Source organism: Phacochoerus africanus, chromosome 5, assembly GCF_016906955.1.
Source record: "Phacochoerus africanus isolate WHEZ1 chromosome 5, ROS_Pafr_v1, whole genome shotgun sequence".
Classification (NCBI taxonomy): Eukaryota; Metazoa; Chordata; class Mammalia; order Artiodactyla; family Suidae; genus Phacochoerus; species Phacochoerus africanus.
The window spans coordinates 29,779,654-29,807,570 of NC_062548.1; the positions used below are offsets into that span (position 1 = coordinate 29,779,654).

The window sequence follows — 27,917 nt, forward strand, 5'->3', positions numbered from 1 at the left end:
AGTGCAATGGCTCGTCGCTGCTGTGGCATGGGTTCGATCCCTGGACCAGGAACTTCCACATGCTGCAGATGTAGCCAAAACAAACAAACACACACACACAAACAAAAAGAGTAAGTAAAACTGAAAGTTCAGTTCTGCAGTCAAATGAGTCACATACCATGTACTCCATAGCCACATGGGGCTGGTGGCTACCATACTGGACAGCACAGAGAGAACCTTCTGAAGCATCAGTGTAGAAAGTTCTTATTGTGCTGAGATTCAGTCTGGGGTTGGGGGACAGACACTGCCAAACTTAATTATACACCCTGACATTTGTCAGTGGAAAAGCCACAAGCAGCGCTCTTGTCATTCTGCAGGTGAGGAACAGAGCCAGGAAAGCCTCTGTTTTTCATCAGCTCAAAGTGGACTGAGCATTTGAGGCTAGAGATCAGGGGGGACCTCCGGGGACATGCAACTTGCCAGTGATGACCTTGGAGAAAATGATGCTAGTTTAGCCCTGGTTGAGAGAAAGGACCTCGGCGAGATCCTAGCTCCATCGAGTGTATGACTGTGGGCAGGTCATTAAACCCTCAGTGTCTCCATTTGCAAGGAGCAGTGAATAACAGAGTTAAAAAAAAAAAAAAGCAGTGAATAACAGAGTAAATAAATAACAGAATAACAGAGTAAAGGGTTGCTGGGAGGATTAAATATTTTAAAGAATGTAAAGCACTTAGAATAGCGCCTGGCTCACAGTGAGCATAAGCTACCATGACGCAGATAATGGGTCCTTGGGTTCCTAAACTTTTGAGTGGGAGATAATAGCCTCCTTCATTTTCACCCTTTCCTTCCCAAAGTATCATCACCCAAAGATAAACTGATCATCACAGCCAGGGTTCCTCTCTACAATGGGCTAGGGAAAGGAATATAACCGCAACTGTAATATTGATCAATTCACAGGAACAGCTTTCCCACGCCAGCTGATGGCTTGGAAAAGTGAATTTACTCAGGATTACAGAAAGAAAGAAAAGAATCTCGGCGTCAGTTCCACTAGACACCACAAGGGGGCAGTACCTATCCATGTTCCGGTTTTCCAGTTCCCGGACTCTGAGGAGGGGTCGTCTCGCAAATGTCTAAAGATCGTCTCCTGAGTGCCAGACCCTATTCCAGGCGCTGAGGATATGTCAGCCAATAAAACCGGGAATTTTTTGTTTTCATGGTACTTCTCCATTTTTCCTTAAACTTAAGATGAGTTGTTTGGAAAGATGCAGGTCCGAATGGTACGTCGCCTGACCATAGAAAACCGCCTTGGCCTGGCCGCAGGCTCGAAGGCAGGGATGCGAATATCTGAAAGGTCAGTGTTCCCCAAAGATCAGGGTCTGCAGCTGTCCCCAGAAGGGAGTGTTATTCGGCAACCCACCTTCCTGCGTACCTCCCCCTGTTGTGTCTTGTAGGGCCAAGATGGGGTGGGGGTGGGGGCGTCTTATCCACAGCACAGAGGGGTCCTCAAAGTTCTGGGGACTTTGGAAGGAAGACCTGGGCTGGTCTGAAGCTGGAGAGCAGCTCCCAGGCGGGGTAGGCTCATGCTGACCTCGGACAGGAGCCAGACTCTGTGTCGAGGTCCCAGCCGCCCTGAACCACTTTATTCGAGCAGGTCCCGTGGCTACCCCATGGGCGCGCGTCCCTCCTGTGCCCTGAGAGTCTGCGGAGTGCCAGGTGTGTGCGCAGGGAGATCGTGGACGAATGCGTGTGATGTGTGTGGCGGCGGTGGTGGGATCCTGAGCATGGACCCATGTGAGGAGTACTCCATGGACGTTCGAGTATGTTTGGGGGCGTCCAAGGACGCGGGTGTAGGGCTCAGGATACGTAAAGGGACAAGAGTCCTTTGGGAGGGGCGAGGATTTGGAGTGTGCCCAGGCGGGAAGGGGCTGCCTGGTTGGATACTGGGGCATTTGTGACTTTGGAAGGAGCGCGGCGGAATCCTCTCTGCGCCCCGGCTCTTGCTGGGATATAGTGGGGAAGTCTCTGTTTAGGAAGCCACGTAGGAGAATGTGCTGATCTGGGGGGCTCCGTGTGTGTGTTTCCGCAAGTAGATCAACCTGCGGATGTGTCCGGCACGTCCAGACTGCTTATGGGCTCACTGTGGATATGCAGGGAGTATTCTTGAATCGGGGACTCTGCAGGGGGTTCGTCTTAGCGCCTGAGCGGAATTCAACTGGGAACAAGCAGCCCTGCGGCGGCCCCGCCGGGGGCGGGGCTCGGAGGCTCGGGGGGCGGAGCTCCAGGGGGCGGGCCGGCTGGAGGGGCGGGGTCGTGGCGGCTGCAGCTGCGCGGGCCGGGCCAGGGGGCGCCTCGCGCGGCAGCGGCTCCTGAGTGCGATGCGGTGAGGCCGGACAGGCTGGCGGGCGGGCGCGCGCGGGGCTGGGGCCACGGCGCGCTGCAGAGATGTGACTGGAGCCGAGGGCCAGCGGGAGCGTCGGCGCTTCGGGGCCGCGGGGGTCGGTGAGTGCGAGCGGCGCGGGTGGGGTGGAGGCGCTGCGGGGACCCCAGAAACTTTTCCCGCCTGGACTTGGGAGGGTTGAGGGGAGGTCTGCTTCTGTGCTAAGGCCCCCCCAAGGGGTTAATCTGCTGAGTGAGATGGGGGATTGGAGGGGGGGACCACAGTGCCAAGGGAGAGAGAAGCCGCAGAGGGTGGGGTGGGGGGGTTGGGACCTTTCGGGGGGAGGGGTGTACCCGGACCGGGAGGAAATCCAAGTCCCTGAGGAGGGTCCTGGGGCCACCAGAGGCAAAGGTCATCTGGGAATGTAAAGGAGCCCAGCCGTGCCCGGGTGATTTGTGAGGGCAGCCGCGGGCAGGTTTGGGGGCTGCGTGGCAAGCCGGTGGGCCCTGACCACACGCAGGGCAGACGGAGCTGGGGGCACAGGGGCCGAGCTTTGGGGTTGAGCTGCCGCACCTGCCGCAGGGGCTAGGGGCCAAGCTCCCAGCCGGCCGTGGCTGCGCACTACGGGACCAGGAGGGGGACACTGCAGGCCAAAAGAGGCAGAGCTGAGACCTGGGACCGGGGGACAATTGAGGGGCAGCTGCATACAATGGCGGGGGAGAGGGGTCGGTTAGCTTTTCTGTTCCAGCCTGGCTAGAGGTGAGCCAGCCCAGTGCTGCATCCCCACCCCTTGGCGGACACGGGGTTCCAGTCCTCTGCATCCCAGGTTCCTTACTGCTTGCACCCGCCTTGGCGGGCTGGGGGGTGGGGTGGGAGGGAGCTGGTTAACTAGCCAGGGAGGAGGGTGCCGACCTTGCTCCGGAGGAGGACTCTAGCACAGCCGGAAGGTTCTTTCCCTAGCTCTGTCACTCCCAGGCCTCGCCAATACCACCTCCCACCCCCCACTCCGCAACTTGTCCCCAGTTCGCTAAGGGGCGGCTCCTTGGAGCGCGGACAAAGGCCCCTGGAGCGTGGCGGGCAGCGGCGTCCCCGCCTGGGGCCCCGGGCCACGCGCCACATTGGCTGCTCAACTGCACCAGGTTGGGGGGGGGGGGCACCTGAGCAAAGAAAGCCCTGGAGGAACTGGGGATCCTTGCAAAGACTAGAGAAGTGGGGGAGGGACCTGGCACAAAAGCCTTGGAACTTCAGCCGAGGAATCTTGATTCGGAAGTTTCCCCAGGGGTGGGGGCTTTCGGGAGAATTCAGAGCTGGAGTGAAACTGCCAGCAAACAGCATGTAAATAGAATGCAAATCGGCATCTGTGGCTGGGGAGTCCTCCCCCCGGCCAGTTTTGCATGGAGACTGTGGAGTTTCCTATTTGTTCCCTGCTGTCTGGACAGGGGTCAGCTGAGTTGGGAAGTGAAAAGATGGAAGGGGAGGGAGTCGCCATTTGGGACGCGGGCAGCAGCCAGACAAGCAGTGTTGTTAGAAAGAGAAGCTCCAAATCTTTATGGATTCATGTGTTATTTCAATAAAAGCGCCAGCCGGATGTGCCCAAAGTGGGTCTGGGGTGCTACAGTGTACAAAATGGATAAACCCCTGCTCCTAGGGCCCTAGGGAAGTGGGTGGACCCTAAATAAGTAACTAAATTGTAAGTGGGTCGAACTTCCGATGGGGATAAGGGCTGCCGGGAAAATGAAACAGCGTGATGTGCAATAGAGGGACAATGGTACGTGGACATAAGGGGAGACGGTTCTGGAGAGTGACATTTTGATGGAGCCCCAAGAGATGAGGGCCCTACGACCGGCGATCGTGAGGTGGGGGGAGACCGAACCAGGCAGAAGGCACTGCGAGTGCAAAGGCTTGGAAGTGGGAAAGAGCTTAGAGGAAGTGAACAAAGGCCATTGTGGCTGGAGCTCTTAGGCAGATGTGGAGAGTGGGGGGCGGCGAGGGGATGGTAGGGACCGGCCAGACCTTGATCTTCATTCGGGGCCATGGAAGGGAGTTTAGGTTTTACTCTCCTTGGGCCAGGGAACCCTCCCAAGGTTTGGAGCGGGAAGCCATGAGCTCTGATTTCTCAAAGCTCTCCTGACTTCAACAAGGAGACGAAAAGCAGCTCCCCTTTCATCCTGCCTCGGGGGATGGCGAGACGCTGGGAACCTCCTCCGTCCAGCCAGTGGGGACCGCTTTGAGCCTGGCCAGCCCTGTGAGCCTACGCCAGGGGTGGGTCCGGTTTTAAAATCCACTCCCCACTTTTAGGCAGTTTGTCTGCCCTGAGCGGGCCCCCACCCGGAGCCTGCAGCCCCAGAAGCACTTTCACGCAGAGCTTCCTGGGGGTTCTGAGTTAGTCACATTTTCTTCTGAGAATTACAGCCCCAGAGGAGCCATCCACCCTGAAAGGGGCAGCCGACGATGCAATTTGCATTTAAATGACTGCTTTTATTTACAGGATTGGAGCTGCTTTGCATATTTATTCATGGATCTTGGTGCCTGTGTTCTGGCCACCCTGTTTACAAACCTGCTAAGGGTTCTTAAATTTGAGAGCCCCCAGATAGGCTGGTGGTCTGGGTGGCGATGGGAACTGAAGATTATGAGATGGTGTAACTTGGGAAAGATAGGAAAGGGTGAGATGGCAGGTCTGGGAAAGAGTTTAAAGTCAGGAAACACTGTAACAGTTTCATCCCTCCGGAGCAGGAAATAGGCCGGTGGCTATAACGGGAGTGGGCAGGGACTGAGTGTAACGCTGAGGTGCGTGGGGTGACTGGCCCGGCGGCCTCATCCTGGCCCTCTGCCAAACACGGGGGAGTCCAGGCAGGGGTGCAGTGGCCTTGAGGTCAGGAGTTGGGACAAGTGGGTTCTAGTCCCAGTTTGGCCCACGATGCCAGGAAGCCCCTGGCCAAGTTACATCACCTCTTCATGTTCCCAGTAGGACAATGAGACTCGTGATTGTCTTTGTGATAAGCAGGGACCCGGTGCTCCCTGCGTGCCAGGCTCCGTGCTGAGTACTTTCTAAGTACAGTTCACGTCAGCCTTGTTTTTACAGAAGAAGAGACTGAAGGTCCGAGAAGTTCTGCCCAACATCACACGGGTCCCTCTGACTTTCCTCGAACGGAGCTCTTCCTCTCTTGGGGAGCCTTACGGCAGTGTCAGTTCTGTGCCATCAGGTACTGAACTGCTAAACATGCCCAGGGCTATGAAAGCGCCTCCAGAGTTGCTTAGTTTTGCTTTCCCTTCCATTCTCGAGCGCCTCCCTCCTTCTTTCGAGAAGGTGGGTTTAAGATGCTTCTGGTAGCACAAGGCGAGGCAGGTCAGAATGGCATGGTCCAGGGAGGTTTTGTACATCTCATATCTCGGTTCATGTGGGTGGGTGAGAAGGTTCCCCAAAAAATGGTTTGTGTCTGGTTTTTGGGTATCCTGGCTCTGACTTCTCAGTTGGTACACTGGTTTCGGGGCACCCAGGCTGGCTTGGGGTCCTCTCACCCCGGTTCCCCCCTGGAAAAACCACCCTCACAGTGAGGCTCCTAATTGGAGCACGTGCTTAGGGACCAGGAGATTTGGGGAGTCTCCAAGGTAGACCACCCCCAGAGGCTTCTCCCCTTCACATCATCACCTCAGGGACCTCTTTGCTTGATAAGTGACGAGGAAGGCTGGAAACCGGTGGTAGGCAAACACACCTGGGTGAGCCCCGGTCCAGCCCCATCTCCGTAGCAACCGCCCCTCCTGGAAAAGCTGAGTCAGAAAAGTTCATAACCTCAAAGCATTTGCCAATCTTTTTTTTTTTTTTTTTTGCTTTTTAGGGCCACACCCGCAGCATATGGAAGTTCCCAGGCTAGGGGTCCAATCAGAGCTGGAGCTGCCGGCACACAGCCACAGCAACACCAGATCTGAGCCACGTCTGCGATCCACACCACAGCTCATGGCAACGCTGGATCCTTAACCCACTGAGCGAGGCCAGGGCTCGAACCCGAAACCTCATGGTTTCTAGTCAAATTCGTTTCCACTCTGCCACAATGGGAACTCCCGCCAATCTTTCATTTATTTAACAGGCGTGTTATTTACTATATAAGTACTTATCCCATGTTAACTGTTGTTCTAAACCCTAGTTATTAATTATCTCAATCCTCATGAGAACCCTACAAGATGGGTATCATTGTCTCCATTTTGCAGATGAGGAAACTGAGGCAAGTAAGGTTAAGTCAGCTGCCCCAGGATCACAGGGTTCTAGCAAGTGCCAGGGGCATAAACGGGAAATTTATGCCGAGCTTGGTGGGGATCCGGGGCTGGAAGAACCAGCCCTGCCTGTGGCCTTCAGGCATCCAGGGCTGCCCTTCTTACCCAAGGAATCTTGCCTGCATTCCTCCCAGCCTCTGCAGGTCCCGGCTTGTGAGAAATGAAGCGTGCTGTTCCACCACCTGCCCGTGGCTTCTGGCCCCTCTGCGGGGAGAGTGTGTGTGCGCGTGCGTGTGCGATGCGGTGTATTTAAGAGCATCTGAATGAGTCACATTTCTGGGAGCCTGGCTGGCAGCAGAGTAATTAGTATGTGAGCCGAGTCTTGCGCGTTCATCACATTATTCATTACTCCTTTTGAGGAGTTGCACGCCTACATCCCACGGGTTTGTTGCTATATATTCATCCCGTCCCAATCAGCCTTGCTGTGGGGCTGACTCCAAACCTCTAATCTGGTGTCGTGCAGTTTGAGGTTCCTGGAGAGCTGCTCCAAACTCAGCAGGGGGAGTTCCCAGGTGGCTGAGGTGGCAGGATGGGGCTTACCTGATGGTGGGTGCAGGGGAGCACAAGTGGGCACCGCCTGCTGGGGCTGGGGCAGGGGTGGTGAGGTGGAAGGTGCTGGGGCAGGGTGCTGGCTCCTGCGCTGAGTGTATCCCTGCTTCTCCGATCTCAGTGCACCCCAGCATCTGTGCATACCTGGAGCTCGCCGTAGGGCTGTGGAAACCCAGGTAGCTAGGCTCACTCGGGAGAGTCTGCATTTTGTAAGTTCTCGGGCAATGCTGTTGCTGCTGCTGCTGCCAGACTGGGGATCGAACTTCAACTGAAACCTCTCAAGCTCTCATTCCCTTCCTCCATCAAATGAGAGTGAGAGCATCTCCTGGCTGGGTTATGTGACGATTGAGACCATGTTTATCTGTTCATTCATTCAGCACCTGGGCTGTGAGCCCTGCCTGTTTGCCAGGCACTGAGGAGTCAGTGCAGAATAAGACAAGGGCTGGGGTGGGTGGAGGCAGACCAAAAGAGTAATAAAATAAAATAATTGAAAACTGCAGCACATGCCGTGAAGATAAAGATCAAGAGTATAGAGCATAGGGCTCTATACTCCCGCTGTGGTGTGGTGGGTTAAGAATCCGACCGCAGTGGATCGGGTCACTGTGGAGGCTCAGGTTCAATCCCCTCCCAGGCACTGTGGGTTAAATGATCCTGCGTTGCCACAATTACAGCTGGGATTTAATCCCTGACCCGGGAACTAGCATGTGTTGAGGGTAAAAAAAGGCGGGGGGGTAGTTTCTGTTGTGATTCAGTGGGTTAAGAACCCGACATAGGATGTGGGTTGGATCCCTGGCCTCATTCAGTGGGTTAAGGATCCGGCATTGCTGTGGCTATGGTGAAGGCCTGCAGCTCCAGCTCTGATTCGACCCCTTGCCCGGGAACTTCCACAGACATGTGTGGCCGTAAAAAGACCAAAAAGAAAAAAAAGAAAGAAAGTAGAGAGCATAAAGGGGCAGAAAGGACCTAATTTAGATAGATGAGCCAGCAAAGGGCTTACGTGACATTTCCAGAGCCCTGGTCTGTAGTAAGAGTCCAGTAACAATAGCACAATTGTTTGTCCTCTGGCTCCACTGCTTTCTAGCTGTGTGACCTTGGACAGGCCAACTAGCCTCTCTGTTTTTTTTCCTGTAAACCGGAGATCATAAACACGCTTGCTTCATGGTGTCATTGTCCAGATTCTAAGGCGCTGATACATGTGACACGCCTAGACGAGGGCCTGGAGCATAGTAAGTGCTGTAAGAGCTAACTGTCATTGTCATGGGCACTATGACAGTGATAGAAAACTCTGAGGGGCAATTCTGAACCCCTTACAAATGCCACTTCATTCTGGGTGGTGGTGTGTAGCCCTCCTCCGGATCATCTTGGACCTTGTTCTGTAGAACAATGGCTGTCACCTTCATGCTCATCCTCAGCAATGATAATGACCCGCTTGGGACAACTGGGCCCTCGCAGAACCCCTGGCTGCCTAGATGTGAGTAGGGAGGACTTCCTGGAAGAAGAGGGCCACATCCTGCGGGAGGTATAGAAGAACCTCGTTGTTGGCAAGTAACATAAACCCAGATCAAACTGGCTTAATCCAAAAAAGGGAAGTTCATTGGCCGATGGAACGGCAGGAACCTGGGAATCTGGCTTCAGGCATAATCGAATCCAGCCTTTCATTGTATTCAATTCTGGACCCTCCCTTGGCCATTTCCTCTGGGTCAGCTTTACTCTCTGACGGGCTCTTTCCCTGTGATGGTAAATAGGTCCTTTCCAGCTTCAGGTGTCTATTAGCTTATCAACCCCAGTTGATAAGACCTCTTTCCAGTTAATTCTGGGAAATATCGTGAGACTGATTCTCCCGCTGTCTAGTTGGGGCCACACGCCTGTCTGTGAACCAATCAGTGTGCCAGGAGAGTGGGATAAACACTCTGATTGGCCAGACCTGCGGTCAGGTGCTAGCAGCTAGGGCTTGAGGGGGCTCTCCCGAGGAAAATCAGATCTGTGCAGAAATGGGAGAAATGAAGGCGGGCAACAGGAGTAATGGCTGTCCCAGGAGAGGAGTCTACCCTGAGGAATGAAAGCAGAAAGCAAGCGTGTATCTATCTATGTCCCACATCCGCTGGAGACCTAGACCACGGTCAGAAGAACTGCACAATTTCAGAAGCTTGGTGGCCATCTTGCTGTTTTATCTTCCACCTTGGCTTCCTGTTGTAGTTGGAAGGCCAATTGGGATGGGGTTGGGAGGAGCTGGTGGAACCAAGTCCCCCCAGTTGGTAGGGGACCTGGAGAGAGGAGATTCCCCCCGCCCCAGAGAGTGAGTGAAGGAAGCTAAAAAGAAGGGCAGGGTTTTGTTTGTTTGTTTGTTTTGCTTTTTGGGGCCGCACCTGCAGCATATGGAGGTTCCCGGTTTAGGGGGTCCAATCAGAGCTACAGCTACTGGCCTACGCCTAGCCACAGCAACTCAGGATCCAAGCTGCATCTGGGACCTACACCACAGCTCACAGCAACACCAGATCCCTAACCCACTGATCGAGGCCCAGGATGGAATCTGCAACCTCAGGGTTCCTAGTCAGATTCCTTTCCACTGCGCCACGACAGGAAATCCCTTTTTTTTTTTTTTTTTAATTAAAGTGTAGTTGATTTACAGTGTTGTGCCAATTCTGCTGTATAGCAAAGTGACCCAGTTATACAAAATATACACATTCCCTTTCTTTTATTACTTTCCATCATGGTCTATCCCAAGAGACTGGGCATAGTTCCCTGTGTGGTAGAGTAGGACCTCATTGCTTATCCATTCTACATGGAATAGTTTTGGGGTTAGTTGCATCTACTAACCCCAGATGCTCAGTCCATCCCACTCCCTCCCCTCTCCCCCTTGGCAACCACAAGTCTGTTCTCTATGTCTGTGAGTCTGTTTCTGTTTTGTAGATAGGTTCTTCTGTGCCATAGTTTAGATTCCACATATAAGCGATATCATATGGTTTTTGTCTTTCTCTTTCTGACTGACTTCACTTAGTATGCGAATCTCTAGTTTCATTCATTTTGCTGCAAATGGCTTTATTTCGTTCTTTTTATGGCTGAGTAGTATTCCACTGTGTATATGTACTGTATCTTCTTAATCCATTCATCTGTCGATGGACGTGTAGGTTGTTTCCATGTCTTGGCTATTGGGAATAGTGCTGCAGTGAACATAGGGGTGCATGTGTCCTTTTGAATTACAGTTTTGTCCAGATATATGCCCGGAGTGGGGTTGCTGGATCATATGGTGATTCTATGTATAGTTTTCTGAGGAACCTCCATACTGTTCTTCATAGTGGTTGTAGCAACTTACATTCCCACCAAGAGTGCAGGAGGGTTCCCTTTTCTCCACACCCTCTCCAGCATTTGTTATCTGTAGACTTATTAATGATGGCCACTCTGACCCTTATTAATGATGGCCACTCCTTGTAGTTTTGATTTGCATTTCTCTAACCATCAGTGATGTTGAGCATCTGTTCATGTGCCCACCAGAAGGCCAGGTCCTTGCAAGGAAAGAGCGTGGGATGCAGGCCTGAGGCTGAGAGGCCTGGCTGGTTTCCTGGCTTCTTCCTCATCAACGCTGCTCTCAAGCATGTAAACCAGGCTTTCTTGGCCTCAGCACGGCAGGCACGTGAGGCCGGATAATTCTTTGTGTTGAGGGCCGTCTTTTACATGGTTAGATGCTTAGCACCTTCCCCGGACTCAATCCGCTCGTCTGCCAGTTGTACCCCGTCTCCCCAGCTGTGACCAAAAATGACCCCGGCCATGGTCAGATGTCCCCTGGGGTCAGAATCACTGCTACTTGAGAACCACTGGCCTAGGGGGTGTGTGGGGAGAGGGTTAGCGGATAACTCCAAAAGCACTTTCCTACCTGTCGCCCTCCCAGCCACCCTGGGCGGAGACTGGCTGTGACCTGGAGAGGCTGCTTGGGGTGTGTCCTATTGTCACTTGTTGATAAGCCTCTTAATCACGCTCGCAGTTGATGAGAAGTCTGGGGGAAATCCAGTGCTGTGTCAGGGCTGTTGGAATTTTGTTCCGGTAGAGCTGGTTCTTTTTTTTTTCTTCTTTTTTTTGTTTTTTGGGTTTTTTTGTCTTTTTAGGGCCGCACCCACGGCATATGGAGGTTTCCCAGGCTAGGGGTCCAATTGGAGCTGCAGCTGTCGGCCTAGCAACAGCAACATGGGATCCAAGCCGAGCCTGGGACCTACACCACAGCTCATGGCAACACCAGATCCTTGACCCACTGAGCGAGGCCAGGGATGGAACCCATGTCCTCATGGAGCCTACTCAGATTTGTTACTGCTGAGCCATGACGGGAACTCCCAACATACCTGGTTCTTAAATTTTGATTCCCAGTGTGCTCTTGTGACAAGCAGCTCTGGCCAGGACAGTGTTTTTCCAGAAGAGGTAGGATAGGCCAATGGGTATGTGACCTGAGTGCCATTGACAAGCATTTCAATGTCTTGAGTTTTCTTTTAAGTGATTCGATTTCAGGGACTCAGTGAGTCTGTTAAGTAGAGGTGTGTAGACAAGATAAGCGTAAATAGCTGAGGAGACACTCCGGTGGCTGATGTGGCAGGGCCACAAATAGTGGCTGGACCATGGGCCCGATTGGCAAGAGCTGGGATGCTTGTTTAAGGAGCATCTGTGGCAGGACGCCCCATGTTCCCAGCCAGCCTTTTCTCATCTGTAGGCCAGGGAGCCGGGCTGTACAGCGCCAGGCTCCTTCTCCTTCAGCAGCATCAATAATTTATCCCGAGCAAGGCAGGATCCGGGCTGCTCACTGTATCTCCTAAAGGAGCAGAGAGAGAGGTGGTCGATACCGCATTTACTTAAGAAAGCACCCCAGGGGTGTGCTGAGCTGCCCGGAAGGTGGCTGGTTACAACCTCCCTGTGGGTGGAGCTAAGGCTGGCTTGAGAGCCCTGGAAGCACCTCGCAGCCCCCGTGGCTTTCCCAAGGCCAGGCTCCCTCCAAAAACAAGGAGCTGGTGGCAGTGGCTAGAGGAAAGCGCCCAGGGTGAGGAGTCTTGTTCACTCGGCGTTTGGGAAGCATCTCCTCTGTGCTTCCCCGTGATTTTTCCCTCAAGGGACATTGATAGGGTCTAAAAATTTGGTGGTGGTGGTGGGGTGGCACAATTGGGGGAGGGTATGTGCATCGGTCCCCTAGTGGGTAGAGGCCAAGGATGCTGCTAAACGCCTTGCAATGCCCAGGACAGGACAGGACGTATCAGATCCCAAGCGTCCATAATTTCAAGGTTGAGAAACCCTGGTCCACGCTGATGAGCAGGACAGGGTCCCAGCCCCCCTGCAGCTAGGGATGTAGAAAGACAGGAAGGGAGGAGAGGAGGAAGTGACGGGAGAAGCAAAGGCAACAGGCAAAAAGATGACAGGATTAGAGCCAAGAAGAAACAGGAGAGCAGCGCTGGGGGGGGGATGGGGCTGTGACCTTGGCCAAGGTCTGAGTGGATGGCATGGGTCTGAGACCAGTGATGGGGGAAGGAGCAGTTTTCCTTGCGGGTGGGGGGCGGCGGGGGGGTGGTGGTGTAAGGAGGGGCTGGCCCGGGCTGCTGTGTAGACCTCCTTGCTGGGGGCTGCACGGAGATCTTTGTGGGGTGGGGGGTGTGAGGAGTGAGGGAACGCTTCTAAGAGCTGAGCGGTGTGACCTTGGCCAAGTGTCCCAGCCTCCTCAAGACTGTTTTGGCACCAGTGTGAGGACTGGATCCGTCGATGCCTGGCCAACGGTGAGTCACCGGTAAATGCCAGCTGTTACCACTGAGACGCTGAAGCAGGTTTGCTGGCTCTTCTCCCCACGCAGTGCTCAGCCCCCCGACCATCTCTTTAAAGTTCCATTGTATTCTTGTATTTTTGAAGAGGTTGGACACGGCCTCAAATTCAAAGACGACGAAAGCGTGTTCGGAGAAAGCGAGTCTCCCTCCCCTCCTCTCCGCCAGCCACTAGTGGTGATTGTTCCTGGCGGGTTGGTCACTGTGCCAGGCCGAGGGCAAAGGCGGGAGCTTTCATCCCCCTCCCAACCCCATGCCGGGCTGTGCTGCCTGGAGGAAGGGGCACTTTTTTTCCTGACATGTCCTGAGGCGCCACATGGGCTGGTGGGTTTGAAGTGAGGTGGGAAGTCTTACGACGAATTGGTCTTTTCCCCTCCCCCGCCCAACTTTTCTGGACTGTTCGTGGTGTCAGAGAGAAAGATGAGACCCCACCAGGTGCTCTCCTTCCTCCTGCTCTTCGTGATCGCCTCCGGGGCCTCTGAGAACGCCAGCACTTCCCGGGGCTGCGGGCTGGACCTCCTCCCTCAGTACGTGTCCCTGTGCGACCTGGACACCATCTGGGGCATCGTGGTGGAGGCCGTGGCCGGGGCGGGCGCCCTGATCACGCTGCTCCTGATGCTCATCCTCCTGGTGCGCCTGCCCTTCATCAAGGACAAGGAGAAGAAGGACCCCGTGGGCCTCCACTTCCTCTTCCTCCTGGGGACCCTGGGCCTCTTTGGGCTGACGTTCGCCTTCATCATCCGGGAGGACGAGACCATCTGCTCCGTCCGCCGGTTCCTCTGGGGCGTCCTCTTCGCGCTCTGCTTCTCCTGCCTGCTGAGCCAGGCGTGGCGCGTGCGGAGGCTGGTGCGCCACGGCAAGAGCCCGTCCAGCTGGCAGCTGGTGGGCATGGCCCTGTGCCTGATGCTGGTGCAGGTCATCATTGCCATCGAGTGGCTGGTCCTGACGGTGCTGCGCGACGCGAAGCCCGCCTGTGCCTACGAGCCCATGGACTTCGCCATGGCCCTCATCTATGACATGGTCCTGCTCGTGGCCACCCTGGGGCTGGCCCTCTTCACGCTCTGTGGCAAGTTCAAGAAGTGGAAGCAGAACGGGGCCTGCCTCCTGGTCACGGCCTTCCTCTCCCTACTCATCTGGGTGGCCTGGATGACCATGTACCTTTTCGGCAACGCCGAGCTGCGGCAGGGAGACGCCTGGGGCGACCCCACCTTGGCCATCACGCTGGTGGCCAGTGGCTGGGTCTTTGTCATCTTCCATGCCATCCCGGAGATCCACTGCACCATCCTGCCGGCCCCGCAGGAAAACACGCCCAACTACTTCGACACGTCGCAGCCGAGGATGCGGGAGACCGCGTTCGAGGAGGACGTGCAGCTGCCTCGGACCTACATGGAGAACAAGGCCTTCTCGATGGACGAACACAATGCAGGTAAAGCAGGCGCCGCCTCGCCGGCCGCTCCTCCACAAAGGCTCTCTCCTCCCTCCCGTGGGGCTCGGGGGCCCGGGGACCGTCCTGACAGATCAGAGCCCACGACAATTGCCCCCTGTGCTGAAACTGGCCTCGACACGCATTCTTTTTTTATTTTTATTTTTTGCCTTTTAGGCCACACCCACAGCACATGAAGGTTCCCAGGCTAGGGGTCCAATCAGAGCTACCGCTGCCAGCCTACACCACAGCCACAGCAACGCCGGATCCGAGCCGCGTCTGCAACCTACATCACAGCTCACGGCAACATCAGATTCCCCAACCCATTGAGCGAGGCCAGGGATCGAACCCATGTTCTCATGGTTCCTAGTCGGATTCATTTCTGCTGTGCCACAATGGGAACTCCGAGATGAATTCTTATTTACAGTTTTTTCCTATCAACTGTCATCTATGTTAATATGAATATCCAGGCTCCTGGCTTTTCTTTTCTCTCTCTCTCTTTTTTTTTTGACCACACCCACAGCATGTGGGAAGTTCAGGGATGGAACGGAAGCCACAGCAGTGACAACGATGAGTCCGTAACTGCTAGGCTACCAGGGAATTCCTCTGGCTTCTTTTTTCCCCTTCTTTTTAGGGCCACACCCATGGACTATGGAAATTCCCGGGCTAGGGATCAAATGGGAGCTGCAGCTTTGGGTCTGTGCCACAGCCAGGACAACATGGAACCCAAGCTGCATATGTGACCTAGGCCACAGCTTGTGGCAAGGACGGAACCCTTAACCCACTGCGTGAGGCCAGGGATCGAACCTGCATCCTCATGGACACTCTACTGGGTTCTTAACCTGCTGAGCCATAGTGGGAACTCCCCTGGCCTTTTATGAAAAACCACATGTGGGCGGTGCTGGGCCGATGTCCCTACCTTGGCAGCAGTTGTCTAGAGCTGGCTGGAAGGCGCTGTCACTTACCTCTCACTGAGTCGTGGTGACCCTTTAGGTGGGGATTTACTTTCTTGTGCCACCTTCCCCACCACTCCCCATGGCTCCCTACCCCAGCGGCTGTACCATATCAGCATTAAGTCCCTGGCTCCCTGGAAGAGTTTGAGTTTGCAGGCCAGGTACTAGACGGAGGCAGGAGATGGTGAGGGGCAATACTTGTGTCCCCTCCCCTACCTTTGTCACCAGGGATGTATAAATTTGGGCCCTAGAATCAGACATCCGGGTTCAGAGCCTTCTTAGATGTAACGCTTCGTGTACCATATCGAGTGAGAAGTTACGCTCTGAGGGGCTCTGGTGTGCCCAGCCTGTTGGATCTTCATCTTTTTCTTTTTTTGGTCTTTATAGGGTCGCACGCATGGCATATGGAGGCTCCCAGGCTAGGGGTTGAATTGGAGCTGCAGCTGCCAGCCTACGCCACAGCCACAGCAACTCGGGATCTGAGCCACGTCTTCCACGTACACCACAGCTCACGAGAACGCCAGATCCTTAATCCACGGAGTGGGGCCAGGGTTCGAACCTGTGTCCTCAGGGATACTAGTGAGATTCGTTACCACGGAGCCACAACGGGATCTCTTGGATGTTCATCTTGGTTGGGCTCCTCTGAAAGCAGAGCCTGAGGAGTTCCCGCTGTGGCTCCGTGGGTTAAGAACCTGACATGGTGGCTGTGAGGACATGGGTTCCATCCTTGGCCTCACTCAGTGGGTTATGGATCCGGCATTGCCGTGAACTGGGGTGTAGATCGCAGATGTGGTTCAGATCCCCAGTTGCTGTGGCTGTGGAGTAAGTTGGCAGCTACAACTTCCATTCAACCCCTAGCCTGGGAACTCCCATATGTCGCAGGTGCAGCTGTACAAAGGAAAAAAAAATCCCTTTTCTCAGGTACCTAAAGATTTATCAGGAGTTGCAGTAACAATAGCAGCAGCAGCCGGTAATAATTACCCAGCATAGTCATCATGCCGGGCACTAGTCTGTGCCTTAACCTGTGTTATCTTATTAGTCCACACCTCTGCCTGATAAGACAGGGCCTGTTTTTTTTTTTGTTTTGTTTTGTGTTGTTTTTTGTTTTTTTTGTTTCTTTTTTGTCTTTAGGGCCACGCCCGCAGCCTATGGAGGTTCCCAGGCCAGGGGTCCAAGTGGAGCTGTAGCCGCTGGCCTACACCACAGTCATAGCAACGTTGGATCCTTAACCCACTGAGCGAAGCCAGGATCGAACCCACATCCTCATGGATACTCGTCAGGTTCGTTAACCACTGCGCCACGACAGGAATGGCCGTAGGGCCTGTTATTACTCCCATCTTATAGATAAATAAGTGGAGGCTGTAGGGGGTGCAGTTTGGCCTGAAAACACACAGCTTGGAGGTGGCCCCTTGCAGACCGTCATGGTCCCCTTTTCTGTGACGCTCCCCCAGGCACCAGGGCCTCGCTGCTTGGTTGATGGTACCAGGAAGTCAGCCTCGTTGGCTTGAGGGACAAGGCCCGGAGCACAGCCCGCCCACCCGCTCTGGGCAGGGAGAAGCACAGAGCCACTAGGTCCTTAAGGGCACCTCCCTGCCCTCCTTCTCACCAGGATGTGCCCAGCTGCCTGCGCACCCCTGCTCCCGGCCAGACCCACAGGACGGACTGAGACAGCCTCACCCCCACCCCCTGGCAGGGAGAGTCGGAAGTCCTGGCGTGGCCTTTATCACAGCGGTGCCTTCTTACGGGAAAGCCCCAGGCCAGCAAGCCTGTGTTTGTCCAGCGATTTGGCAGTGCTGAGCGGCAGCTCCGGTGGGGCTGGCTCCCAGGGTTGCCAGGAAGAGGTGGGGGTTGGCACCGGGGTCCTCGCTGAGCACGTGATGCCAGAGGCCAGGCCCCTGGCCAGTTCCTGGGGTCCTGGTGGAGCTGCCTCTTCCTTGGCTTCTCCTGGAATAGGATCCTCTTCATCTGAGATCCATGGACCCCCCCCCCCCATTGGATCCCACAGATGACAGGAATTCCTGAAATGGATGTAAATTTGTATATATTCATTGGGGAGTAAACTTAGTCTGTTGCTGTGTCAGATTCTCAAAGCCCTTTGCCATCCCCGGAAGGCTGAGAACCAGTGCTGTTGAACCTCAGGGTCTAGTCTGTCTGCAGTGAAAGAGGGATGTTAGAACTACCCAAGTATTAGGGTCTTCAAAAGTAGGGATGGCCGTGGAGACCCCACTGTGGAGCAACAGGATCAGCAGTGTCTCTGGAGCTATCTGGTACTCAGGTTTGATCCCTGACCTGGCACAGTGGGTTGGGGACTGGTGTTGCTGCAGCTGTGGTGTAGGTTGCAACTACGGCTCAGATCTGATCCCTGGCCCGGGAACTCCATAAGCATCCCCCCCGCCAAAAAAAAAAGTAGGGATGGCTAACCTCTCCTGGGTGCTTAGCACAGACCAGGGACCGTTCTGAGCATTTTAGCAGCTAATCTCACTTAATTCCTGCGATAATCCAATGAGGATTATTGTAGATGGGAAACTGAGGCACAGAAAGGCTAAGGCAGAGCCGGGGTGTCAACCCAGGCGGACTGACCACTCTGCCACAGAGTTACTCTTCTTAAAGTGCTTAAATGTCCCTCATCTCATGGATGCGTCAGGATGACTATGTGTTGAGAAGGCAGGGATTATCAGTCCCATTTTACAGAGCAGGAAACTGAGTCCAGGAGTGTCAGGCAGTTTGTTCAAGCCCACTGCAGAGCCCACAGCAGTGCAATGAGGGGGAAGGTTGGTTTTCTGAATCCCCTTACACAAACGCATCCTTTCTTGGAAAAACGCATCCAGGACCTCATATCCTTGTAAGAGCCGGAGATCAAAGGGATTTGGGACCCGTGTTGGTACCAGCAGTGCCAGAGGTGGCACAGGGGGTGTCAGGGTGTGCCCCACACACCCACCCAGCTCTTTTTGTTTGTTTGTTTGTTTGTTTGTTTGTTTGTTTGTTTTGCTTTTTAGGGCTGCACCTGCGTCATATGGAAGTTCCCAGGCTAGGGGTCCACTAGGAGTTATAGCTGCCAGCCTCCACCACAGCCACAGCAACACCAGATCCAAGCCGCATCTGAGACCTACACCATGGCTCATGACAATGCCGGATCCTTAACCCACTGAGCGAGGCCAGGGATCGAACCTGCAACCTCATGGTTCCTAGTCGGATTGGTTAACTGAGCCGCGACGGGAACTCCACCCACCCATCTCTCTCACGTTCTGCCTTCCAAAGCCAAGGAGGTTGTTCTTCATTCCCTTCCTTTTCAAAAACAGAAATAGTTTTACTATTTCTTCCTGATGACAAAAGATCAGCAACAACCATGTAGAAGTTGAGTAAGTGGGGAAAAAAAAAAAATTGGAATTCCTGCTGTTGACAAAATGGGATCAGTGGCATCTCTGCAGTGCTGGGACATAGGTTCAATCCCTGGCCCGGCACAGTGGGTTAAGGATCTGGCATCGCAGCAGCTGCGGCACAGATCTGTAGCTCAGATCTGATCCCTGGCTCAGGCATTCCATATGCCAGGGGTGGCCACAAAAAGAAAAAGGGAAGGAGGAAGGAAGGGAGAGGGGAAAAAGAAAGGAAAGAAGGAAGGAAGGAAAGAAAGAAAGAGAGGAAGAAAGAGAGAAAATAATAAAAATAGCTCAAAATCCCATTGCCCAAAGGCAACTTCTGCCAACTGTTTGCTCCAGTCTTGCCAGACATCTCTTGATGAGCACACACACAGCCTCTCCCTCTCTCTCTACACACACACACACACACACACACACACACACACACACACACACTCTCTCTCTCTCACACACACACACACACACACACTCTCTCTCTCTCTCTCTCTCACACACACACACACACACACACAACAGTCCCGTAGAGCAAGCAGTTCTTAACCTGTCTGCACCTCATAGTCTCTTGGGCAGCTTTAAACAAATTACCAGCGCCTGCCCCCTCCTTCGGATGACGTCTTTGTGGGCTTAGGTAGTTGAAGTTCTCCGAGTGCATCTCAGATGTAACCAGGTGGAAACCTCGGGTCTGAGTGGTACTCTGCATGGTGCTTGCTTAAACCAGTGGTGTATCGTGGAGGGGGGCCTTTCCAGGTCAGCGCCTGCGGAGCTCCAATACCCTTTGCACGAAGCATAGCTTTCCAGGAGGCACCCCAGTTTATTTTTCTGATCTTAGCTGGTGAATCCTCTGCTTGTTTCTGCCTTTGCATATAAGTACGTGCTGCAGTGGGAGTTCCCGTCGTGGTGCAGTGGAAACGAATCTGACTAGGAACCATGAGGATGCGGGTTCAATCCCTGGCTTCGTTAAGGATCCAGCAGTGCCTTGAGCTGTGGTGTAGGTCGCAGACGCGGCTCGGATCTGGCGTTGCTATGGCTGTGGTAGAGGCCAGCGGCTACAGCTCCGATTTAACCCCTAGCCTGGGAACCTCCATATGCCGAGGGTATGGCCCTAAAAAGCAAAAAAAAGTAAGTGCTGCAGTGAACGGTCTTATCCATTCCTCTTTGTGCCCTTGATCATTAACTCTTTGCAAAAACAGATTCCTAGACATGCTTCAGAGAGTCTGCACCTTTCTTTCAATCTTGATATCTCCTGCCAGATGCCACCCTGCAAAAAGATGGACTAATTTAGTCTCCCCTGAATAGCTGTATGAGAACCCCCTTCTTCACCCACCTTGGGTGCTGTCAGACTTCTTTGAACAACCCCCTTTTTTTTTGCATCATCCCAAGTACATGGCTACCCAAATTCATGTGGGCCCAGACAAACCCAGTTCCCATGAAAGGCTCACGGGGAGAGGCAAAATTGTCCTCCTGGCTAGGATTGCCTTTGTTCTAGAAACCCTACTTTGCTGGCTGGGAAATGTGTGGGCACCCTCCCTTGGCATGGTGAGAGCAGCTGTGGTCGTCTTTGGGGCTGACCTCAGCCAGATTCTATTTTAGGGAACCCACAAGGGACCTTTCGCCTGGGAGCTACAGTTAGCCCTGTTTCTATTCCGTGTTTTTTTGGTTGGTTGGTTGGTCGGTTGGTTTTGGCTTTTTGCCTTTTAGGGATGCACCCATGGCAATATGCAGGTTCCCAGGCTAGGGCTAGGAGTCGAATCGGAGCTGCAGCTGCCAGCCACAGCCACAGCCCGCAGCCACGCCAGATCTGAGCCGCGTGTGTGATCTAAACCCCAGCTCACAGCAGCGCCAGATCCTTAACCCACTGAGTGAAGCCAGGGATCAAACCCATGTCCTCATGGGTATTAGTTGGCTTCATTACTGCTGAGCCGCAGCAAGAACTCTCTTGCATTTTAACCAGCCAGGCTTTCAGGGTCTCTAACCTTGTAGTCCATCCCTGATGTTAAGAGATGGGGGAGTTCCCGTCGTGGCGCAGTGGTTAACCAATCCGACTAGGAACCATGAGGTTGTAGGTTCGATCCCTGGCCTTGCTCAGTGGGTTAAAGATCTGGCGTTGCTGTGAGCTGTGGTGTATGTTACAGACGCGGCTTGGATCCAGGATTACTGTGGCTATGGCATAGGCCGGCGGCTACAGCTCTGATTAGACCCCTAGCCTGGAAACCTCCATACGCTGTGGGAAGCGGCCCTAGAAAAGGCAAAATGACAAAAAACAAACAAACAAACAAACAAAAAAGAGATGGGAAGGGCATCCCCCAGGCTGTCCTGTGGCTCAGCCAAGCCCAGCAACCACTGCTCCTTGATTTCCTTTCCCCAGCGAGACACCAGTTATGACTTCCCCAGCCTGTCTCTTAGGAAGTATCAACAAGGCATGAGCTATGTGCTAGAAGATGAAAATACACCGAAGGATATAACACTTCAGATCACATTTTGGAAGGCGTTAACAAGGCACATTAAAAGTTCACCTTTCAAAGGAGCAAGAAAGTGTTCTTCTGTTAAGGGATCTCTCTGATCTCATTATGCCACGGGCTATTTAAACTCCGTCCCTTGGCTTCCCAGCGGAAGGCCCAGAGTCAGCTTTGGGGGCAGGGCCAATCTAGCCTCTCTTGCATTCTCCACAGCAGAAGGCTGGCATTTAGCCTGTGGTCTTAATATTCCTGTTGGGACCTCTTGATGGGTGAGCCCCTCTTGCCTTTCAGAGCTGATCCAGGTCAGAGTAGGATGTTAGTTGAGATTCTTAAAGTTGCAAGTAATAAAAATAAAATAAAAAAGCTTGATCTAAAGCGGTTTAACCAAAACAAACAACAATAGCAAACTAATGTACTGGAGATCAGGCTTCAGGAATGGAACCATCCAGGAGGCTCAAGGGATGACAAGATTTGGTCTCACTCCATCTCTTGGCTCTGTGAGTATCATGGCAGGCTACAGGTCCAGGCTTACAGAGTCCCCATAGAAAAGGGGACCGGAGTTCCCGTCGTGGCGCAGTGGTTAACGAATCCGACTAGGAACCATGAGGTTGCGGGTTCGGTCCCTGCCCTTGCTCAGTGGGTTAACGATCCGGCGTTGCTGTGAGCTGTGGTGTAGGTTGCAGATGCGGCTCGGATCCCGCGTTGCTGTGGCTCTGGTGTAGGCCGGTGGCTACAGCTCCGATTCAACCCCTAGCCTGGGAACCTCCATATGCCGCAGGAGCGGCCCAAGAAATAGCAACAACAAAAAAGACAAAAAAAAAAAAAAGAAAGAAAAGGGGACCATTTTCCAGGATGCTTAACCAAAAATCCCAGGGTTAGCTCCGATGGGACCTGATTGGCCAGGCCTAAATCACAGGCCCACTGCAAGGCCAGGGGAGGAGGCAGTTGTAGCCAGGACTTGGAGACCTAGAATGTGGGAGGGGTGTTTACCAGAGGAGAACCACAAATAACCACTGCAGAGAGGGGTCCTTTGGCCAAGGCAGCCCACAGCTGGCCGGTAGAGTTGAGCCTTTGTTTCTTTGAAGAGAATGTGTGAGAGCCAGATCCACCCCCCTCCACAGCTGGCTGGGTCCCTGCACTAGGAGGACAGCTGTGCTGTTTGCTTTTCCCTGTCTTCAAGGAGATCTCAGCTAGGAATTGAGGCTAGCGAGGGTCCATGGATGCTCACGCCCCTGGGTTCCCCCCCCCCCCCCAACCTTCTCTACTTTCCAGAAAGGGCGTCTCCTGCGTGCACATGCATGGGAGCTCAGAAGGTTTGGAGATGCTAAAGCAAAGAGGTTGTCACGAGTCTGGTCTTGGAATATGCCTTCCTCACCCTGCTTCTCTCTGCTCCGACTTCCCTTGGTTCTGTCTGGGCTGAGTTGACCCTAATGTCACTTAAAATCAAATTGCTTCTGGAGTTCCCATCGTGGCTCAGCGGAAATGAATCTGACTAGCATCCATGAAGACGTAGGTTCCATCCCTGGCCTCACTCAGTGGGTGAAGGATCTGGCATTGCCATGAGCTGTGGTGTAGGTCAAAGACACAGCTTGGATCCTGAGTCACTGTGGCTGTGGTGGAGGCTGGCAGCTACAGCTCTGATTCGACTCCTAGCTTGAGAACCTCCATATGCTGTGGGTGTGGCCCTAAAATGACAAAAACAAACAAACAAACAAACCCAAATTGCTCCTAAGTAATGAAGTATGATGGTTAAAAACATAGTATCTGGAGCCAGTATGGCGTTGGTGGTCAAGAATACAGATTCTCTTGGAGTTCCCATCATGGCACAGCAGTTAATGAACCCGACGAGGATCCATGAGGATGCAGGTTCGATCCCTGGCCTCGCTCAGTGGGTTAAGGATCTGGCGTTGCCATGAGCCATGGTGTAGGTCACAGATGAGGCTCAGATCCCCCGTTGCTGTGACTGTGGTGTAGGCTGGTGGCTACTGCTCTGATTCGACCCCTAGCCTGGGAACTTCCACATGCTGTGGGTGCAGCCCTAAAAAAAAAAAAAAAGGGCAATAAATAAATAAATTTTAAAAATTAAAAAAAAAAGGAAAGGATTTTTTTTGTGTGTGTGTGACACAGCAGGTTAAGGATCCGATGTTGTCTCTGCAGCGGCAAGAGTTTGATCCCAGCCCAGCACAGTGGGTTAAGGATCCAGCGTTGCCGAAGCTGCCACTCAGATTTGATCTCTGGCCTGGGAGCTTCCATGTACCTTGGGTGCTACCAAAAAAGAAAAATGTGGATGTCTAAAAGTAAAAAAAAAAAAAAGGGACTTCCCATTGTGGCGCAGTGGTTAACAAATCTGACTAGGAACCATGAGGTTGCAGGTTCGATCCCTGGCATTGCTCAGTGGGTTAGGGATCTGGTGTTGCCGTGAGCTGTGGTGTAGGTTGCAGACGCGGCTCAGATCCCGCGTTGCTGTGGCTGTGGTGTAGGCTGGTGGCTACAGCTCCGATTCGACCCCTAGCCTGGGAACCTCCATATGCCGTGGAAGCGGCCCTAGAAAAGGCAAAAAGATGAAAATAAATGAATAAATAAATAAATAAATAAAAGTACGCCGCAAATAAGAAATGCTGTTTATTCACCTTTCAGAGGCGAAAAAGTGCGGACCTCTTTTGTCATTGCTTCAGATCTCCTTCCCCCCCCCCCCCCCCCCCCGTCTAGAAATAACCCCACCTGAGTGCTGGTGCCCCTCTGTCCCCTTCCCATGAGGGTATCCCACCTCTCCCGTGTGTTTGAGGTCCACGTTCTCAGTGTTGCCCAGAAACCGTGCTGGACAGTGATGTTGAACTTGACATGAAGGGCGCTCAGCAGTGAGAAGGTCTTTGGTCAGAGGAGCCCTCCTGAGGGATGGGGGGACACCCCTGTCATCCGTGACCCCCAGGGGCTGGGGCGGGGCGGGGCAGGGAGGGACTCCACCCAGGGGCCCCTCCCCGAGAGCCACCTCAACCCTGGATTCTGCGGACTCCCCAACCCCACGGAGACGGATCAGGCTCCGAGAGAGCCAGAGAACAAAGTGCCTTTGTGACTTTTGTTTTGAATCTGGCTTGTGACAAGGGGGGCGGGGCAGGGGGAGTTGCCTGGAGCATGGTGTGGAGGCCAGGGACGAAAACAAAATTGTGTCTTTTCTTTTTTTTTCTCTTTCTTTCTGGTCTTGTGTTGCCCTTCCCTCCCTTAGCGCTCCGAACGGCAGGATTTCGCAACGGCAGCGTGGGAAACAGACCCAGCGCCCCGTTCAGAAGCAACGTGTACCAGCCCACTGAGATGGCCGTCGTGCTCAACGGGGGCACTGTAAGTATCCGGGGATGATACTCTGGCAGGAAGCCGAGACGCGGTCATTGTTGGGGGACCCTCTGCTCTGTGGAGGCTGCTTTGGGGGGCCTGCAGAGACAGCGGCTCACGTTGATGCCCCCTTGCATGCAGTGCTTCCATTTTTCTTCTCTCTGTCCCCTTTCTCCACGCACGGAGCATCCACCTGTACTTAGCTGACCATCTGTAGCTTCGTTGGAAAGAATCCCCCTTTCCTGGGGCCTTGTACTCCGTGGGTTCTCTGGTTTCCATTATACAGACGTTGCCCCATCCACCTGCTCCCTGGGAGGTGCCTTGCGAGAAAAGCCCAGCATTATGAAACTCTGGCAGATTTTGCTGCCTTCCACCTAGTGGAGCCCCCATTGTCCCCTGCTCCCCTCTCTCTGGGCTCCAGATGAATGCTGGGTCCCCCCACCCCTCTCCCTAAAAGATTTCTTTTAGAAATTGAAGTGACGGGAGTTCCCATCGTGGCTCAGCGGTTGACAAACTCGACTAGCATCCATGAGGACGCAGGTTCAGTGGGTTAAGGATCCGGCCTCGCTCAGTGGGTTAAGGATCCGTGAGCTGTGGCGTAGGTCACAGATACAGCTCGGATCCCATGTTGCTGTGGCTGTGGTGTATGTAGGCTGGCGGCTACAGCTCCGATTGGACCCCTAGCCGGGGAACCTCCATATGCTGCGGGTGCGGCCCCAGAAAGGGACCAAAAAAAAAAAAATTGAAGTGATTATCATTTCTCACCTGTGAACACAGAAGCAGGTTTACTATCTGATGCCAAACAGACCTTCGTCAGAATTGTCACCCTTTACATTTTGCCTCCGTGGAACGACATCCTTTTGTTTCTCCAGCAGCCAAAACACACCCTCTCATCCCCATATTTAATTTCCAAGCATAGCTACATGCTTCTTTCAGAAACAGCCCATGAGCCAGTTTACACCTGTAAATTGGATTCCATTCTTTATATCATGTGCCAGCTCCATAACTCAACCTGAGTTTTTTTTGGTTTTGTTTTTGTTTTTTAACTGTGATTCAGGGATAGCCTTTGATCTCTAGGGAAAACTTGGGTTTTCCTGGCCTTTGGCGCATGTGGGATACCTTGGTTTGCCCTGGTTTGGAATGGGTTCAAAGCAAGGAAGCTCAGAGATTGTATTTGTAAAGATCCCCAGCCATCCATTGGCCTGTTTATTTTTAGGTGCCAAGAAAAGCTTGATTGCAAGCATTTGGCCTGTGTGTTATAATACAGATAGTTAGAAACTAGCCCCACCAGTCACTCTTTTAAGTTCTCCTGGTCCAGTCACATAAAAACACCTGGACTGGAGTTCCCATCTTGGCTCGGCAGCAACAAATCCATGAGGACGCAGGTTCGATCTCTGACCTTGATCAGTGGGTTAAGGATCTCCCATTGCTGTGGCTGTGGTGTCGGTCGCAGATGCAGCTCGGATCCTGCGTTGCTGTGGCTGTGGTGTAGGCCGGTGGCTACAGCTCCTAGCCTGGGAACCTCCATGTGCCATAGGTGCGGCCCTAAAAAGACCAAACCCCAAAAACAGCTGGACTGAGAAGTGAGGTGGGCTTCTGGGTAAGGGAACTTTTGCTGGGGAGGCGTGGTTACAGAAAAGGGGAGGTGGCCTTCCCAAGAACTGGAGCATCGTAACACCTGGTGGGTGTCACTTTTCTTGGGAATGACTGAGCCCCGTTAGGAGCCAGCGAGGTAACTTATCTTGGGTATTTCGTTAACGAATGGGTTTCTGACATTGACTTTGCCACGCTCAGCGTTCTTAGCGTGTTCTTCCTGTTTCCAGATCCCAACTGCTCCGCCCACTTACACTGGAAGACACCTTTGGTGAAAGACTTTAAGTTCCAGAGACTCAGAATCTCTCTCTTACCGATTTTAGTCCCTGGCTTTGTCTTTCTGGAGGGAGAAATCGGTAACAGTAGCTGAACGAGGCCGCCTCGCAGCCAGGAGATTTGGAAATCCTCGACAGGGGATTTCGTGTAAATGTGAACGCTGCTGAACTGAAAAGCTAACACCGACTGCCCTCCCCTGCCCCCCCAGCCACCCACCCCCACACACGTCATAACCAAACCAACCTCAGACCCCGCCAACTAAAGCAAAGCTAATTGCAGATAGGATTAGGCTCCCTCAAAAATGGGGTTGGGAAGACGGTCTCATCCTCTGGGGCTACAACAGAACCTAGTTCACAGCCAGTGGGGTTAGAACAGAACCAAGTTCACGGCCAGTGGGCGAGGCTGGTGTTGGTTGAACAAGGATCTCCCCGCACCATCGCCCCTGCAAGGCCAGTGCTGGACCCCAGGCGGCCTCTTGGAGATGCTCGGTTCAGAGGATGATTGGAGGCTTTCTACCGGCCTGCCTGTGGGTTTTCACATTTCAGGGGGCGGATCAGAAGCAGTTAAGGAGATTGTGGGTGTGATTCCAGGGCGAGGACCAGCCAAATCATGGCGAGATATTTATAAGCAGTGATGGGGGGAGCTTTACAAACAGTGATGGGAGAGAGATCCTGGCACGTGCCAAAGAAGAGGAGGCTCCCTGGGCGTGGAAAGGACCGTCACATGCAGAAAGTGGCCACCCGCCCCTGTTCCCTCTCTGGGCCTCTCCCTCCTGCCTCCCTCCCCGGGCAGCCATCTCTCCCCTCCCTCCTATCCCTCCCCCCTCCTCCCACCTCATCAGTGTTCCTCCAGCCCTTCCCCAGTTCTGTCCCCACATTCATTTCCAAAGCTCAAATGGGGCCAGCAGCTCAAAGCGCTCCGGCTTGGCCGGGAGGCAGATGCCATAGGAGATGTTCCCTGATGCTGTCACGTGGCCAGGGGGCGGAGGGGGGGGGGAAGAGCTGGCACCTACACTCCAGCAAGACCTCAGTGAGGTCTTGAGTCTTCGATGCGGTTGTGGTGAAAGGTCCAGGGCGGGGAGGTGCCCCTGAGGGTCTGTGGCTGCTTTGGGAGGGTGTGGGGGACATTTTTGCCTTGGTTTTCTGCAAGTTCCATGAAAATGGTTCTCTTCCAAGCCCATTGTTTCTGCCATGGTTTCCATCTGTCCTGATCAAGTCATCTTTCTTTGGCGCTTTGAACATCTTGGCCATTAAAAGCCCCATGGTCTCCGCACTGTTTGGCCAGCATAATCGCTAGCAACGATTCAAAGCAAAGAGTTTTAACCTGACGGCCTGGAATGTATACATGAGGGGTGGGTCCTTTGCATATACTCTAATCACTGTATTGCTTTTTTCTATAAAACAACCCAGAAGCCTTTAACCTTTAGCAAAAATGGAAAAGGTTAGTGTTTGCGGGAAACTGACCTGTCACTAGCCAACATGTCTGAACTGAGTATGTTTTAATAAACCTGATTTTTCTCGAGGCCCCAGTCTGCTGTTGTCCCGTCCTCCCCCTC

General features: G+C 53.5%; 1 protein-coding gene across 2 annotated transcripts; it reads left to right on the forward strand.

Moving 5' to 3' along the window:
• The first annotated feature begins 1,631 nt into the window (after positions 1–1,631).
• GPRC5B (G protein-coupled receptor class C group 5 member B) lies at positions 1,632–27,884 on the forward strand. Of its 2 annotated transcripts, none has more exons than XM_047780380.1 (4): positions 1,632–1,692; positions 13,370–14,383; positions 24,390–24,502; positions 26,317–27,884. In XM_047780380.1, the coding sequence occupies exons 1-4, from the start codon at positions 1,647–1,649 to the stop codon at positions 26,359–26,361; spliced, it is 1,218 nt and encodes a 405-aa protein (XP_047636336.1). In that variant the 5' UTR covers positions 1,632–1,646; the 3' UTR covers positions 26,362–27,884. The 2 variants fall into 2 exon arrangements, with proteins under 2 accessions (XP_047636336.1, XP_047636337.1); XM_047780381.1 differs by lacking the exon at positions 1,632–1,692 and adding an exon at positions 2,327–2,478.
• The last annotated feature ends 33 nt before the right edge of the window (positions 27,885–27,917 follow it).